At 49.8% G+C, this 512-nt stretch overlaps 1 protein-coding gene across 1 annotated transcript in view; it reads right to left on the reverse strand.

Moving 5' to 3' along the window:
- The window catches only part of LOC101851918 (solute carrier family 23 member 1), a gene marked incomplete in the record, with an annotated part of 49,168 nt that extends 48,868 nt beyond the window's left edge, over positions 1-300 (reverse strand). Inside the window, 1 exon segment of the mRNA XM_013091312.2 lies at positions 138-300. Coding sequence (XP_012946766.1) covers positions 138-236 — 99 coding nt within the window.
- Between the last annotated feature and the right edge of the window lie 212 nt (positions 301-512).

Here is a 512-nt window from a genome sequence, read left to right on the forward strand (position 1 = left end):
GAGAGAGAGAGAGAGAGAGAGAGAGAGAGAGAGAGAGTTTAAGACTTTTCAAAGCAATAGTTACACGTAGGCTAGGCTCTGTTCGAGAGATACAGCTCGACACGGTAGATATTTTACCACTAACGTTTTCACTTTACCTGAAAGGCCAACAACACACAGAGATACCAGGGGGGAACCTGGTCTACACTGTATAGTATATCCGTTAGTTGCCCTGTTTCACCGCTAGAAGACGCCATGTTTAGTAGACCAACGATCCAGAGGAGGAATGAGGTTGCCCGCAGGTGAAAACACGACTGAGTGACTGCCGACTCTTCTCGTCTCACCTCGCCTCCTCCCCCTCCGCTCCCCCCCTCCTCCCTTCCACTTATGTAGTTTTTGGAGGGGTGACAGTCGAAAAAGGTAACCCCTACTCCCTCCCCCCCTCTCTTCTTCACCACCCCCCCCCTCTTTCTCCTTTCTTGTCAACATGACAGGGGTCTGTGTCAAGTAATTTTAGTACGAATTTTACGGCA

Source organism: Aplysia californica, unplaced genomic scaffold (genome assembly GCF_000002075.1).
Source record: "Aplysia californica isolate F4 #8 unplaced genomic scaffold, AplCal3.0 scaffold00032, whole genome shotgun sequence".
NCBI classification, from domain to species: Eukaryota; Metazoa; Mollusca; class Gastropoda; order Aplysiida; family Aplysiidae; genus Aplysia; species Aplysia californica.